Genomic DNA, 12,686 nt, shown 5'->3' on the forward strand with positions numbered 1-12,686 from the left:
CACGCGTGCACCGGATGTGTTTCTTTGGCTTTTCAAAAAAGGTTCCGGTATAAAGGGGGCGGAGCCGTCGGTAGCTGTAGTGTAAACAGTTAACCGTTAGCCTCTGTAGCTAACATTTTGGAAAAAATTGGGCTTACAGTGAGTGGGTTTGCACGCGGAATGGGTATGTGCTTACTACTCTGTTCTCTTATCGGTTATTTTGGTGCTCTTTAAAAATAAATCAGATTTTTGTCTCTTTTGATAATTACCGAGCTATAGCCAGCTAGCACCAACTTGTGCGCATGCACCCATACTAACCAAACTCTATGCAAAAAATTAGCTTTTTAAATATGTTCTTAGTTTTTGAAACGTTAATCTTTATTGATTAGCCTCTACCAGCTGATAATAAGTCGATTGTAGCTACATTTTAATTCGGCGTATTTGTAACGCATCAAGCGTGGATTGCTTATGATAAAAGTCGTATATATCACTGATAGCAGATGGCTGCTTGTATTTTAACGGTATTTAAACTGTTAATTAGCAGCAGTTTGGCTGTCATGTAAGTCACTAATCCCTGTATTGCCAACAGTGCATTCACAATAGTAGAATAAGCTGTAATTCACCAACACACCAATCATTTAACGATCACTAATGTGACTAAAGGTAAACATGACACTCCAAGGTCTAAATAAAGCTATATTATATCAAACTGTGCCGATTTAAAACTATATATTGTAATTATTTAGATGTATTTAGTGCGGTTTTATTAAATGCATTCAGTCGATCATAAGCATTGACTTTTAAAATGCTGAGACTTTTTTTTTAAACAGAGTTTGGTAGCTTCTTTTGTCAGGCAAACTCCCAAGTTACATTTTTCAAACTTCTGAATTCTCTGGTTTAATCAGAAGATCTTCAACATCCTGAAATATTTCCACCTCATTTGTTTACTGATAACAGTTTGTCTGTTTATAAATTGTAATAATTATCAATATGATTAGGGTGTGGCCAAATTGGCACACCTTAATGAGCCTTTTTTTATTTTATTTTATATGGGCACATCTCTAATTTACCTCCCCTGACAAACTAAAGTATGTTACATTCTGAGTTTCCTACATATTGTTACAGTTGCATTAAGTAAATGGTAAATGACCTGTATTTATATAGCGCTTTACTAGTCCCTAAGGACCCCAAAGCGCTTTACATATCCAGTCATCCACCCATTCACACACACATTAAGTCACTGTAAGTAAGAATAACATTAGAGTCCTGGTTGGTGTGGGTGCAGCAGCTCCTGACACTGACCCAGATAAGTGATGCTTCCTGCTCTGACATGTCAACCTGTCCTCTCCGGCAGCTTCCCTCCTCTCCCTCTCCTCCCTGCGTCTCCTCGTCCCGCCTCTCCGCCTGCTAACAGCGGCGATGTGGCAGGTCGCACGGCACGAAATGGTGAGGCATTATGGGATGCTGGAGGACTTTGTTTCCCTGGTGACTGAGGCCGTCCCGCAACTGCTGACGGACAGACAGAGGTGTCTGCTGCTGCTGGCTCTGAGGGCAAAGGTTGGTGTTTTGCAAGGAGAGAATGTAACACCTGAATTTGAAGGTTTCATGCACTATCCAATAGTTCCCTTTTCCCACCTGTTTTTAACACATTATGTTGGCTGGATAAGGAATAACAACTTTAAGTGTTAATTAAATCTTTACCACACCTGGTGTAAATGATGTATATGTCATGCATGCTGTACAACATCTGAGAGAGGAGCCTATAATCTGTGTGCCTGGGTATTAGTATAATAGCAACAAAGATACTGATGCAATTTTCATCTCCAAGTGACCTTCGATATTAAAAATAAATAAAGCTTCTGAACAAGTGATGAAATATAGTAAGTGTCGGAAGTCTTTATCAAGATGGTTGCATACTGGCTAGACTTTACTTAAAGGTTCCTCTTGTGCTGCAGAGTGCCTGTTCTGTAGTAGAAAACCCCCAAAGTCCCCAGAATGGTTTTATATTAACATTGATAATTCCTAGTTTCCACAGTGTTTAGAGGACGAAACAGTTACAGGAACTCAGGAAAGTTCATGCACAAGTGTTAGATAAGCAATGTAAATGTAATAAATAGGGGGGGGGGGTTCTCCGTGGTGTTCCTCAGGGTTCTGTTCTTGGTTCATTTGAATTTCATTTGAGTTATTTTATAGTTAGGTATATCAACAAATGTTAAAATCTAAACTTTAAACAAAATAGAGTGTGTTACTTTTCCTTTTTAACATTGAAGGGACATGTCAGATTATGTTGTTGTTTGTTGTTGTTTTTTTTCTTTAGGTCACGTTGTCAGAACCAAAATCAGCTGCCATCCATTCCCACCTAGACAGGATCCACTCTGAGGCAACGGTGAGACCACAAGTAATTCAGACTATGACTGTGTCTAAAAATTATTTTTATTCAAACAGTTTCCTGTGATTTCAGTAAAGGATTCAACATGAAAAGTCACTTAACTGGAAGCAATTGATTAAATCCTTTATTTCATGACAAAATCAAAAGAAAACCATGTTAATAGTGAGTGTGTGTCTACAGCTCTTCAGCTTGTTAAATGTTTGAGCAGCACTAAATCGGGACCTTTCTCAAAAAAAATAATGACTTGAAATTCTCTCATTTAATACCAAAAGCATCTCTTTGCTCTCTGTGCTGCTCTGGCCTGAAGCCTGTTAACCCAGCTACTGAAGCCCAGGAGAGAGAGCAGGGAGATTACTGGACAGGCTTACAGGATCTGTGTCACTTCACTGCACCCCAGCTCTTTATTGATTAATGGTGTAATCAATCTGATAAATGTTGGAAACCAACACCAGCCCTGTGTGTTTTATTTTGGCTTTTAAAAAAAATCAAATCAAATCTAATTAACAATATAATATTTTATAACAAATATTTAAGATGGAACATCCTGCACCTTTATCAGTGCACTAAAATGTATTTAAATATATATTTTAAATAACTGAAAATGCCTCATATCAGTATTTATTTTACATTTTTTTAAACATTAATTGTAATATTAAATTACAAACAGTTTAAGCTAATAATTTTTTTTAATATGTTAAAAAGCAGTGAATCATTAATGCAGCACATTTCAATATTTCCTCCTTTAAATGAATTGCTATGACGTTTTCGTGCTTTCAGTCGTCCATATCTAAACTTTGATTGTACAATTGGTCTTCATGACATCAACCATGTCGTTGTTCTCCATTATCAGTTGAACTTCTGCTGCCTTTCATGCAGTCATGTGAGAAAATTAGGACACCCCATTAAATAATCTGCTCTTTATTAAGTAATGTTCATATAACAATGTCCAATCATGTTTTCATGTATTACTGGAAAAGAAAGTGACTTAGTTGCAATTAAACAACAACAACAAAAAATTACACATTTAAAAAACAAATGTGAACAAAAATGTGTATTTTAATGGAGGACAAAGTTAGGACACCCTACCCCCTAATAACTAGTGTTGCCCCGTTTGGCTGATATAACTTCAGTGAGACGCCTTTTACCAGTCTCTGACATCGATCAAAAGCAAGTTTGGTTCACTCCTCAATGCAGAATTCTTTCAGCTGTGAGATGTTTGGGGGTTTTCTGGCATGTACAGTCTGTTTTAAGTCACCCCACGTGACATGCAACGTCATGTTGCAGTGTCCAGTTCCGCTTCAGCTTTAATGTTTTTTTACAGATGGTTTCACATGTTCTTCAAGCACCCTCTGATACACACAATTCATGATGGATTCTATGATGGTGAGCTGGCCAGGTGCTGCTGCAGCAAAGCATCCCCAAACTACAATACTGCCACCTCCATGCTTCACAGTTGGTATGACGTTCTTTTCTTGGAAGACTGTGTTTGGTTTATGCCAAACATGTCTACTGTTCTGGTGTCTAAATGATTCAGTTTTAGACCCATCTGTCCAAAGAATATTATTCCAGAAGTCATGGTCTTTGTCTACATTCACTCTGGCAAACTTCAGTCTGCCCTTAATGTTTCTCTTAGTGAGCAAAGGTTTCCTCCTTGCACACTTCCCATGAAAGTCAAACTTGTGTAGTCTCTTTCTGATAGTAGAGTCATCCACTTTCACGTTGACAGTAGCCAGAGCCTGCTGTAGTTCCTATGATGACATTTTTGGGATTTTTGATGACTTCTTTGGGCGTCTGCTCCGCGGGTGAATATGCTTGGACGGCCAGACCTGGGCATGGTGGCAGTTGTTTTGAATGTCCTCCACTTGTAAACAATTTTCCAGATGGTGGAATGGCTGATGTCAAATTCTTTTGAGATCTTTTTGAATCCCTTACCAGACTCATAAGCGGACACAATTTTCTTTCTGAGGGCATCAGACGGCTCTTAGATCTCACCATGGTGCTCACTTCAACACTTCAACAGTCAGGAGACCACCAAACTAAATCTGAGGTTTAAATAGGCAAGGCTCCTTTAAAATGATGGTTAAAGATTTACTGATCATGTGCACCTGACGTGATACACCTGTGTGTGATTTTAACCATTTTAAGTGGGATAACGGGTGGGGTGTCCTAATTTATTCCACACCAGAAATTGTTTTTTAAATTACATTTCACATAAAGTTTTAAAAAGGCTTTTCTTATTTTTAATTGTTTAGTTATATTATTTGGATCCCTCAGTATCATCAAAATTCATATTAAATCTCCATATGTCCAAATATATTTTAAAATATACAGGCTTTCATAGGGTGTCCTAATTTTCTCACATGACTGTATTAGCATTACCATAAGAAAACGTATGGTAATGCATACCATATACCGAGACATTATTTTAGGAAAAAATATTTAATGGTTTCTTCCTGTGCTCATTTGGCCAAGAATTAACAGCTAGAATCAACAATGGAAACGAGTCTTAGAAAATGACAAGAAATAAGCAGAAAAATTATTATTAGAAAAATTATTAAGCAGAAAAATTCTTGGAGACTAATAAAAACTAGCATCATTAATGATACGACCACCCATAAAATTATAACTAGAAAAATAATAGTAACTATTGGCTGATGTCCTCAGTTGTTGCTGAAAATAAAAGTTTCTTTTTGTGTCTCGTCTGTTCTCTCAGCAGCTGGATGAAGACGTAAGCGAATGCTGGTCTGCTTTGTTGATGCTCACCGACAAATTGATAAAGAGTCCAGACAATTCTCAACGCCTCCTACAGGTCAGAGCTGCCACCTTGAATTATCAGCTTCACACAAAGCTTCATCATTCAATCCGTCCATCGTTCACCTCTGTGCTTGTCTTCCAGGAGGTGTTTGACCAGAGGTTTGACTCCGCCCTCCAGTCCCTCATATCTGACTTCCTGTCCAGGATCGAGCAGCTCTTTCCTGTTCCCGACTTCAAACAGGTGATCAGTAAAACCTTGAACAGTCAATCTAGTAATTCTGCTGTATTTCATTTTCATTTATGTGGCCATTCATCCATCTCAGGCTGCCTCCTGGTTCGATGCTGCCCCCTCTGGGCTGGAGGACTGTCTGCAGAAGGCGGACAAGGATGATCTGAGGGAGCTGCTGACCAATCAGACCTGTTTACAGGGACAGTCACTGGTGACAGGTAAATAAGTAATCAAGAACTAATCAAATTAAATGAGAATCGGACTCAGTTTTGCTGATCTTTAATGTTTTGGCGGGGGGTTATTTCTTAGTGGGTTGTGATACAGAGGAGACCCTCCTGTCTGTGTGGTCCCACCCCCTTTTCACTAAACTGATCAATCCCAACCCTCCTCCACCTGAAACGGAGATCCAATCAGATGTGCTACCTGAGGTTAGTAGCCCCTTGCAGCTGGATGTGGAGCTGGTGAAGGTGGAGGTGGTGGTGATAACAGAGGACGAGCAGGAAGAGATCGAGGAGACTGTGATTGGTTCAGAGCTGGAGGCGTCCAATGAGAGCTCGGCAGCAGTCGGCAATGAATGTGTAGTCACACCTGTGGTTGTGGAGGTGGACAGGTGAGACCTTTTTTTGTTTGTTTGTTTTTTAAATAATCCTGGATCCCTCAGAGTCCTCAGAGCTTGAAAATATAACCAGCTTTTGCTTGTCAGGTTGAGGGACTCATGTGGAGACATTGTCAACCAATCAGAAGACACAGGTAACACACACACACGCACGTAGATATAAGCTGTGTCCCAATTCCTAGGCCACATCCTTTGGCAGCCACATTTGTAGGCCGTTTACATCACAGCCAGACTTGAAAGTTGGGTCGGGTGTATCATTCGTAGCCCAACCTATCCCAGAATTCATAGCGCGGCCCAGCCAATTCCCATTTCCAACAATGGCGGCAGCTACTTAGTTTTAATATGACTCTTTCTGGGTTAGAAAATAAACTTTTAAGGTATTTTCAGGTGAGAATGTAGCTGTGTAAACTTCAAATATTTGCTTGGTTTATCGAGACATCACATATTTGCAAATATGCTCCGACGTTTTCTGAGACGTCTCTTATCCACCAACTCGATAGCTGACCGGGAGGTCAAGGCTCACTAGAGCCGGTGAGAACAGTGGACTCCGGCACATTGTTTCTAGACCCTGCACGGTCTTTCGCTACTCAGGTTAAACATGATATATAAGTTATTAAATAACTTTAAAAAGTTATTGTTTGGCTTTTTTCAGTATTTTATTTGTTCCTGAGTAAATCGGTTTGGCTGACATTAGTTATAGTTTTCACACAGCTGAATAAATGTCAAACAGAAAACTGATTAAACAGAAGCGTGAGATGGTCGAGAATGTACTCTAATGTCCTGTTATAATTTAGATAGCAAGGAGTTTATTGAACTCCACTGAGAAAGCTGGTGACGCAAATCTGAAGGCTAGACCGTCCTATTTCACAGGACCCGGCCCACGTAGACCACGAAGGCCGGGTCCTTCAAAGGATGCGGCCTAAGAATTGTGACAAAGCTATAGAAACTGAACTAGTCATTAAAGCTTCCTGTCTTTCTTCAATCAGATCTCTCCTGCTCAGAGGTCACAGCTAATGCTCTGCACAGCATTTCCCACAATTCCCAGCGTGTGGCTCACAAGTGTCCTCAGTGTGGCAAATGTTTCATCTACCGCTCACAGGTACTGTGTCAGTGTCTCAGTGTGGCATGACAGTAACTATATGGTCACTTTTTTGTCTGTTTGAACAAAAAAAGTATCTTAAAATAAATCAATAAGACCACACATAAAAATGAAAACACATTTATTTATTTTAAATTTTAAAAAAAATGTATATATACATCATATATGCATCACTCCCTTAAATGTTTGTCTGACTGTCTGCAGGTGATCCGACACCTACGCACTAACAGGTCCTGCGGTTCGGCCTTAACGACGTCCGTGCTCGAACAGACTCAACCTGGCGGCGCTGACAAAGAGCCCTGCCTCCCTCAGAATAGGCCCCCTCCCCGACCCGTCAGGTCTCTGTCCTGCTTCCAGTGCAACGCCATGTTCAAGACCAAAGCCGAGCTGCTGTCGCACCAGCGCACACACCGGGCCCGCCCCATCTACCACTGCGTCCAGTGCGACAAGGAGTTCCACCATCTATCCAGCCTGACCAATCACAAGCAGACACACCTGGACAAGGGAGGTTTCACCTGCAGCCGGTGTAACAAGGTGTTCGAGTCGGCCAAGGACAGGGACGCCCATCGGCTGCAGCACCGGCTGCCCGACCTCACCTGCACGATGTGTGACCAGACGTTCAGCTCACAGACGCGGCTGCTGCGACACCTGCAGACGCACTCGGTGGAGGGGGCGAAGCTCCGCTACAACTGCCGCTTCTGTGACCAGACCTTCTCAGGTAGACCACTGAAAGCGGTGAACCCCACTAATAGAGCAGGGCGATATGGCCAAAAATATTTATCACGATATATATTTGAAAATTTGCGATAACGATATAACCGACGATATAATTGATGCGAGACAAAATACAACTCCACAACATTACTAGCGCAAAAAGACAACCTTCCATTTATTTTCACTTAAACAAGAAGCTGGTTTTTATGTACATTAAAGCTTTATAAAAATGTAACAGTGCAAATGCAAATTCCTTGCTGAAAGTTTAACTAAAAGGCATTTCCAGTAGAAATGGGCTGACATATCCTGAGCATAACCATGTATAATATCCACTGAAGTTAAAAAGAGGTGCTTTGCAACATTAAACTGTAGTGTGCAGTACGTATTTTTCGGACCATAAGGTGCACGGGATTATAAGGCACATTAAGCGAAACAAAGCAGTCAGATAAATCAAACTTTATTAAACTCATTCTTCTTGCTTCCTCCACTTCTGTACCATTGATTCATTAATGTTGAATTCTCTGGCAGCTGCTCTATTCCCATGTTGTTGCAGTATATTAATGACTAACCTCGTATTGTGGATGGATTATCTCAGTTGTTCTCCTGACTGAAGTTTGGTCCGTTTACAGCATCCTGCCATGCGATTGCATTTGTTTCTAACCATGAAGAACCTTCACGTTAACTTTTATAAGTGGAAAAGTGTTAGTGTTCGTCCTCCAGCTTCACTGTTTATGTTATGCTAACATAGCTGTGTCACTAGCGATCACGTAGCACATCATTATATACCAGCTAGCCCAACTTCAGTAACCCTACAAACGTCACTGCTGTTTAGTTTCCTGTCTTCATTTATGTTGGAAGTGACAGCAGAGCTGTACGTTTGAATTTTTTCAGAAATCTCTCAGTCAGAACATGCAATATCATGCTTAGGTAACTAGCGAAACTAGCGAGCTAACTTCCGCTAGCTTCCTGCTAACTTCTAACTCCGTTAAATGTAATAACTTTTGTTTTCATGGATGCCTGGAAGTTAAACTTCATAGTTACACCTGGTAAAGCAGCAATGCTGATCGTTTTATTAAAGATGAAAGAATTTAGACAGTTTTTAACTCTAAGTGATGCTGCAGTGTTGTTTGACCTGAAGTATACGGAGTTTAGGACCCAGATTACTCCCAGATTTAAGAGCATCTTAGTCCGACAAATACGACAATAACAACGGCCGCTTGCATGTTCTGCAAAAAAATGTGCTTTGTTGTGTATCTGACGGACAAACACCAAACCAGTTCCACATCACGGAAGTTGCACCATTTTTACAAACCAATTCTGGTTCATCTGTTTCACTCAACAATCGGCCATGTGCGTATGAAAACAAAGGCACTGCGCATGCGCGTTTTACTCATATTCTATCGCGATATTTCATTTTCCTATCGTTGCCTAACATTATACCGGTATTACCGTGAACGGTATAATATGGCCCAGCCCTACCCACTAACTCAGAGCACTTTCCACAGGCTCATTGACCTCTGCAGCTTAGCAGCAGATCTGGTTTTAAAAGCTCAGCGAGGCGGCTGTGTGTGTTTGACTCACTCGGTGAGCAGCAAACAGCAGGTTCACATCAAGTTCATCTGAGTCAGCCCTCTGTTAAAGATGTTTCTGGGAAAAAGGATGACGGTGGAACAAAACATTGCTGTTGAGCTGCTGCTCTAAAACAGTCAAGAGTCTGATGCTTTCATTATTTTCCTTTATAATTATTTTCCATTTCAGAGCTACAACACAATGTTAAAAAACGAAAAGCCTGCTCATCAACAACCGTCATCATCTGAAAATTTATTTTCCAAGAAAGAATAATTATTTTTCATCCTATTAACCCTGAAGCGACAAAAATACTTGGCGAAATAATCGAGCGCTATACTTTTTATTTTTTTACTTTTCCTCAGACCTGCTCAGGTTTTGCAGTCACATGATTGTTAACCATGTACTGTTAACCTGCCCGCTGTTTTCTTCCCTCCCCCTGGTAACCACCGTGTGCTAGGGAAAAAACATGAAAACCATCTCAAAGAGGTATTACACAGCGAGTCGTCAGTGTTTTGGTCACTAGCACTTTGCTGCCAGCTGCTGTAAAACAAACACGTGAACAGAGCCTATAGAGAATTTGTAGAGCTCATCTTGGGAAAGTAAAACATTTTCAGATCATAATTCACATTGTAAAAGCAGCTGCAGGATTTAGGAAAGGGTTTCATTACATCCAGTGTGGTGGCAGCTCTCGATGCACATCTGATTTTTACGCAAAAAGGAAACAACACAAGCTTAATGAACAAAATGGCATTTATACTCACTGTCATTTTATTAGATACACCTTATCAGTCCTGCGTCCAGTCCTTGTTTCTTATTTCTGTGTTGCGCAGATTGAACAGAGGTGATGAAAACATTCCTTGGAGATCCTGATCCATACTGACTCACATCCATGATGTGAGTCTCCTTTTCCCAGAGGAGGTTAAACATGTGTTTAAATGTTTGTGTCTCCAGGGGTGACCCAGCTTCGTATCCACCAGCGCACACACACCTTCCGCACGTACCAGTGCGACCTGTGCAGCAAGACGTACGGCTCGCTCACCGGCCTGCAGTCCCACCGGGCGACCCACACCGCTGAGAGCCGCTTCCTGTGCTCGCAGTGCGGCAAGCGCTTCAAGACCCGCGATGGCCTGGAGGGCCACCTGAGGACACACACTGGTGAGCGGCCCTACCGCTGCCCCTACTGCTCCAAAGACTTCACCGCACTCGCTGGCCTCAACGTGCACGTGCGGCGGCACACCGGGGAGCGGCCGTACGTGTGCACGGTGTGCGGTAAAGGCTGGCCGTCCGGCGGTGACCTGCAGAAACACATGAGGACGCACACGGGCGAGCGGCCCTATGTCTGCCAGGACTGTGGGAAGGCCTTCTCCATTTCCTGTCACCTGACTGAACACCGGAGGATACACACAGGTAAGACAGGAAGCTGGTCACATGATCACGGTACACAAAGATATGCTGTCGTAACTCCAGATGCTTTTGTACCGGTTCTGAACCCGAGCGCCTCTCGGTCTGTTTTCCAGGAGAGAAGCCGTTCTCGTGTCCGGAGTGCGGGAAATGTTTACGGAGGAAGTTTGACCTGAAGAAACACATGTTGTCCCACAGCAACATCCGTCCCTACGCCTGCACCTTCTGCACCAAGAGCTACACCCGAAAAACTCACCTGAACAGACACCTGCTCACACACCAGACTGCCGACAGCGAGGTGGTGGTGGTGCAGGTGGTCGAGGAACCCTGAGGATGTGCTTAAATCAGAACTGTGCGCGTTGTACGAGTTTCATGCGTTCATTCCTGCAGTGAGTGAATCGATCGCAGATTCCCGAGTCTGAGTCGACTTGTGGTGATGCAGTTTGAGGTGGGAGCAGGTGATCTGCGTGGATCTGATTTACAGGCAAAACTAACAGCTGGAAACAACAGAAAGCAGTTCTGCAACTTCAGCTGATGAAGCGAGTTTGATCATTCATTCACGAATCAAAGAAACTTTATTTTGAATGTTTATTAATATTTTATTTGTATTTTTTTAATACTTAAAACATATTTTACTGATGTGTTTTTATTGACATGCTCTCATTTACGTTTTTCTTACATTCAAACATTTTTATTTTACTATAAATGGAAAAAATCTTCAAATGTATGAAAAATGTAAATGACAACACAATCGACTGCTCACCTGAATACACAAGGTCAAAAATCAATCAAGTTGAAAACACATAAGTATTATTTCATAAAAGTATTAATTATTATTAAAAAACAGTAATTAGGTAATCATGCTCAAGATTTATAGAAATAATAATAAATAAATACTAATTAATAACAATGAGCATAATAAATATTTTACATGACATTTATTTTTAATATTTTGTGAATGACATGAAATATAAAAGTAAATGTTTCACTCTTAAGTCTCGACTAAGTTAGCAAAAATGTCAGTAATGTATAAATAAATAATGGAGTATACATTTTTTTAATGTTTAAAAAGGTAAATATAAAACATGGAACATAGTAAATTTTTAACATTGCAGGTAAAAACTTGATTCATTCAAATTCAGTATTGATAAAGTAAATTTCTGGTCTCTCATTTTGTATTGAAACTAAATTTCACTCAGTTTCCAGCTGTTGGTCAAAAAACGTCAGATTTTTCTAAAGTTTTACAAAGAAAATTCAAATATTTGCTGCTCAGTTCACAGCTGCATCACCGCAAGCTTTACTGATGAGCAGCGGAGCTGAATACGCTGTCCTGTTAGTGGAGTAAGTCCAGGGTCCGTTGCTTCAGGTGCTGTTGGTAGTAAATATAATGAATGACTGTTTTCTTGTACAGTGACACGTTACATTACTACATCACTAATCTGTTAGTTTCACATTGGTGGGAAGCGCTTACACTAATAGGATAATAAAAGGCCATTTTTTTCATGATTTTGACTTAAAAAGATGTTAAATTCTTATTTTTGGTGATCTTAAACGTGAACATTGCAGACCCTGAGGTCGACTGGAGCACGTTAATGTTTACTCTGCTGTTAAACAAAGTGTTTAATCAATTTGTGTCACTGACTCTGTTTACATGTACAAAAATTGTTCCAGCCTTTGTCCTTAATCTGAAATATACACCAAACTACAAACCTCTTTGTTTGTCTATCTGTAGTTGGTATTATTATGTGGTATAACAAGATCAACCCAAACAAGTTTTTAAAGTTTTCAGCTGTCTGAACTCAGCCTTCATTTATCAGTCCTCCAACAGTCTTCTTGGTAAGTTCAGTTTTTCATATTTATACAAAAAAATCATCTGTTCTGTATTGTGCCATAACTAGTTGAGCACAGCAAGGAACGGGGCTCCACCTTGTGGCAC

General features: G+C 40.7%; 1 protein-coding gene across 3 annotated transcripts; it reads left to right on the top strand.

The window, feature by feature from the left end:
* Nucleotides 1–59: 59 nt before the first annotated feature.
* LOC146547112 (uncharacterized) lies at nucleotides 60–12,460 on the top strand. 3 transcript variants are annotated; one of them, XM_085265098.1, is made up of 12 exons: nucleotides 60–163; nucleotides 1,334–1,536; nucleotides 2,297–2,365; nucleotides 5,082–5,177; nucleotides 5,265–5,363; nucleotides 5,446–5,569; nucleotides 5,661–5,961; nucleotides 6,055–6,101; nucleotides 6,954–7,066; nucleotides 7,271–7,784; nucleotides 10,301–10,756; nucleotides 10,867–12,460. In XM_085265098.1, the coding sequence occupies exons 1-12, from the start codon at nucleotides 160–162 to the stop codon at nucleotides 11,079–11,081; spliced, it is 2,241 nt and encodes a 746-aa protein (XP_085121224.1). In that variant the 5' UTR covers nucleotides 60–159; the 3' UTR covers nucleotides 11,082–12,460. The 3 variants fall into 3 exon arrangements, with proteins under 3 accessions (XP_085121224.1, XP_085121225.1, XP_085121226.1); XM_085265099.1 differs by having other exon boundaries at nucleotides 5,085–5,177; XM_085265100.1 differs by lacking the exons at nucleotides 60–163; nucleotides 1,334–1,536; nucleotides 2,297–2,365 and adding an exon at nucleotides 3,690–3,824.
* The last annotated feature ends 226 nt before the right edge of the window (nucleotides 12,461–12,686 follow it).

Source organism: Mchenga conophoros, linkage group LG23 (genome assembly GCF_057382185.1).
Source record: "Mchenga conophoros isolate Kocher_MC1m ecotype Shallow Benthic linkage group LG23, M_conophoros_male_GT1.1, whole genome shotgun sequence".
Lineage (NCBI taxonomy): Eukaryota > Metazoa > Chordata > Actinopteri > Cichliformes > Cichlidae > Mchenga > Mchenga conophoros.

What these genes read in the sequence shown, in the direction of transcription:
- LOC146547112 (XM_085265098.1), top strand. An exon ending in CAACCAATCAGAAGACACAG is followed by an intron (nt 6,102 to 6,953) that starts GTAACACACACA and finishes TTCTTCAATCAG; the next exon opens with ATCTCTCCTGCTCAGAGGTC. An exon ending in GTTTCATCTACCGCTCACAG is followed by an intron (nt 7,067 to 7,270) that starts GTACTGTGTCAG and finishes GACTGTCTGCAG; the next exon opens with GTGATCCGACACCTACGCAC.